At 63.9% G+C, this 1,857-nt stretch overlaps 1 protein-coding gene across 1 annotated transcript; it reads left to right on the top strand.

The window, feature by feature from the left end:
• The first annotated feature begins 12 nt into the window (after positions 1 to 12).
• On the top strand, positions 13 to 1,826 carry NKX2-1 (NK2 homeobox 1). Its single transcript, XM_057366885.1, has 2 exons — positions 13 to 389; positions 1,156 to 1,826. Exons 1-2 carry the CDS (start codon positions 23 to 25, stop codon positions 1,824 to 1,826), a joined length of 1,038 nt encoding a protein of 345 aa, XP_057222868.1. The 5' UTR covers positions 13 to 22.
• The last annotated feature ends 31 nt before the right edge of the window (positions 1,827 to 1,857 follow it).

The following is a 1,857-nucleotide window of genomic DNA, read 5'->3' as shown; positions in this document are numbered from 1 at the left end:
TTTTTTCCCCAGCCGCCGAATCATGTCGATGAGCCCAAAGCATACGACTCCTTTCTCAGTGTCTGACATCTTGAGTCCTTTGGAGGAAAGCTACAAGAAAGTGGGCATGGAGGGCAGTAACTTGGGGGCTCCCCTGTCAGCCTACAGACAGTCTCAGGTTTCTCAGCCGGCCATGCAGCAGCACCCCATGGGCCACAACGGAACAGTGACTGCCGCCTACCATATGACAGCGGCAGGGGTCCCCCAGCTCTCCCATGCTACGATGGGGGGCTACTGCAATGGGAACCTGGGCAACATGAGCGAGCTGCCGCCTTACCAGGACACCATGAGGAACAGCGCTTCGGCGACAGGATGGTACGGCACCAACCCGGATCCCCGCTTTTCCTCAAGTAAGTCAGCCCGGGGCTGGGTGGCCGGCGCGGGGTTGCAGCGCAACTGCCCCGACACACCGCGGGCAGAAGGCACGGGGCTCCGCGCCAGCGCAAAAGTCGGTGTGAATCCCAGACGCGCCCCCCGAACCCCAAACTCGTCCTCCTGCCCGAGGACCGTGCCCGGTCCCTCCAGTTCGGCTGGTTATATATCAGCCTCCAGCTGCTGCTTTTGCGGGGCAAGGGGGTTGGAAGCTCCGCGGTGGCGGGGAGCGGGAGACCGGCTCTCGCCGTCCAGCGGGGCGGGAGCGTCGCGGCCCGGGGGCCCAAGGGGAGCCGGCGGTGCCCCTCCGCCTGCGCGCCGCTCGGCACCGGGCGGGCAAGGGGAGAAGCCGGAGGCGCCGGGGCCGCGTCCCGGGAAGCGGTGGGGGACGGGAGAGTTCTCTTCGGCCGGCGCCGGCGGAGCCGCTGTCCGCTCCCGCTGCTGCGGCGGCTGTCACATTAGGTACTTGCTTGGCTGTCCCCCCCGGGCAGGACGAGGGGCGAGTGGCCACCCTTATTGACCGGTGATGGGCAGGGCGAGAAGGGGACCACCGTTCGCCCCAGGGACGAGAGTCGTTGTTTAGAAGCGCGGGCGCCCCGAGGCCGCGGCCGGGGCTGGGTTGCCGGGGGGCTGCGGAGCTCCGCTGGGGCAGGCGGCGGCGGGGGCTGCCGGAGCGCGGGGCCCCATTCGGGCCGGGCCGGGCCAAGCCTAGCCGCCTAAAACGTGCCGCCTTCTCCCTTGCAGTCTCCCGCTTCATGGCGCCGTCCTCGGGCATGAACATGGGAGGCATGGGCAGCCTCGGCTCTCTGGGAGACGTGAGCAAGAGCATGGCCCCGCTCCAGAGCACGCCGCGGAGGAAACGGAGGGTCCTTTTTTCGCAGGCCCAGGTTTACGAGCTGGAGAGACGTTTCAAGCAGCAAAAATACCTCTCCGCCCCGGAGAGGGAACATTTAGCCAGCATGATACATCTCACCCCGACTCAGGTCAAAATCTGGTTCCAGAACCACCGCTACAAGATGAAACGCCAGGCCAAAGACAAGGCTGCGCAGCAGCAGATGCAACAGGAGAACGGCTCCTGCCAGCAGCAGCAGTCTCCCAGAAGGGTGGCGGTGCCAGTGCTTGTGAAGGATGGCAAGCCCTGCCAAGCAGGCTCCAACACACCCACAGCAGCTATCCAGAGCCATCAGCAGCAGGCAGCTACAACGATCACAGTGGCTACCAATGGCAACAGCCTCGGACAGCATCAGAGCCACCAGACAAACAGTGCGGGGCAGTCCCCAGACATGGGACAGCACTCGGCCAGCCCTTCCTCTCTGCAGAGCCAAGTCTCCAGTTTGTCTCATCTAAACTCTTCTACTTCTGACTATGGCACTGCCATGTCTTGCTCCACCTTGCTATACGGTAGGACCTGGTAAAAGGATTAAACAAAGAAAAAGAAAAAAAAAA

The sequence above is a fragment of the Malurus melanocephalus genome, unplaced genomic scaffold, assembly GCF_030028575.1.
Source record: "Malurus melanocephalus ecotype Western Australia unplaced genomic scaffold, MMel_1.1 scaffold_0, whole genome shotgun sequence".
Lineage (NCBI taxonomy): Eukaryota > Metazoa > Chordata > Aves > Passeriformes > Maluridae > Malurus > Malurus melanocephalus.
This window is presented reverse-complemented; position numbering and strand designations above follow the sequence as displayed.

Excerpts from the sequence above, each read along its gene's own strand:
- NKX2-1 (XM_057366885.1), top strand. The coding sequence starts at position 23 with ATGTCGATGAGCCCAAAGCATACGACTCCTTTCTCAGTGTCTGACATC. Across the intron at positions 390-1,155 it reads GGATCCCCGCTTTTCCTCAA|TCTCCCGCTTCATGGCGCCG; the intron begins GTAAGTCAGCCC and ends TCTCCCTTGCAG.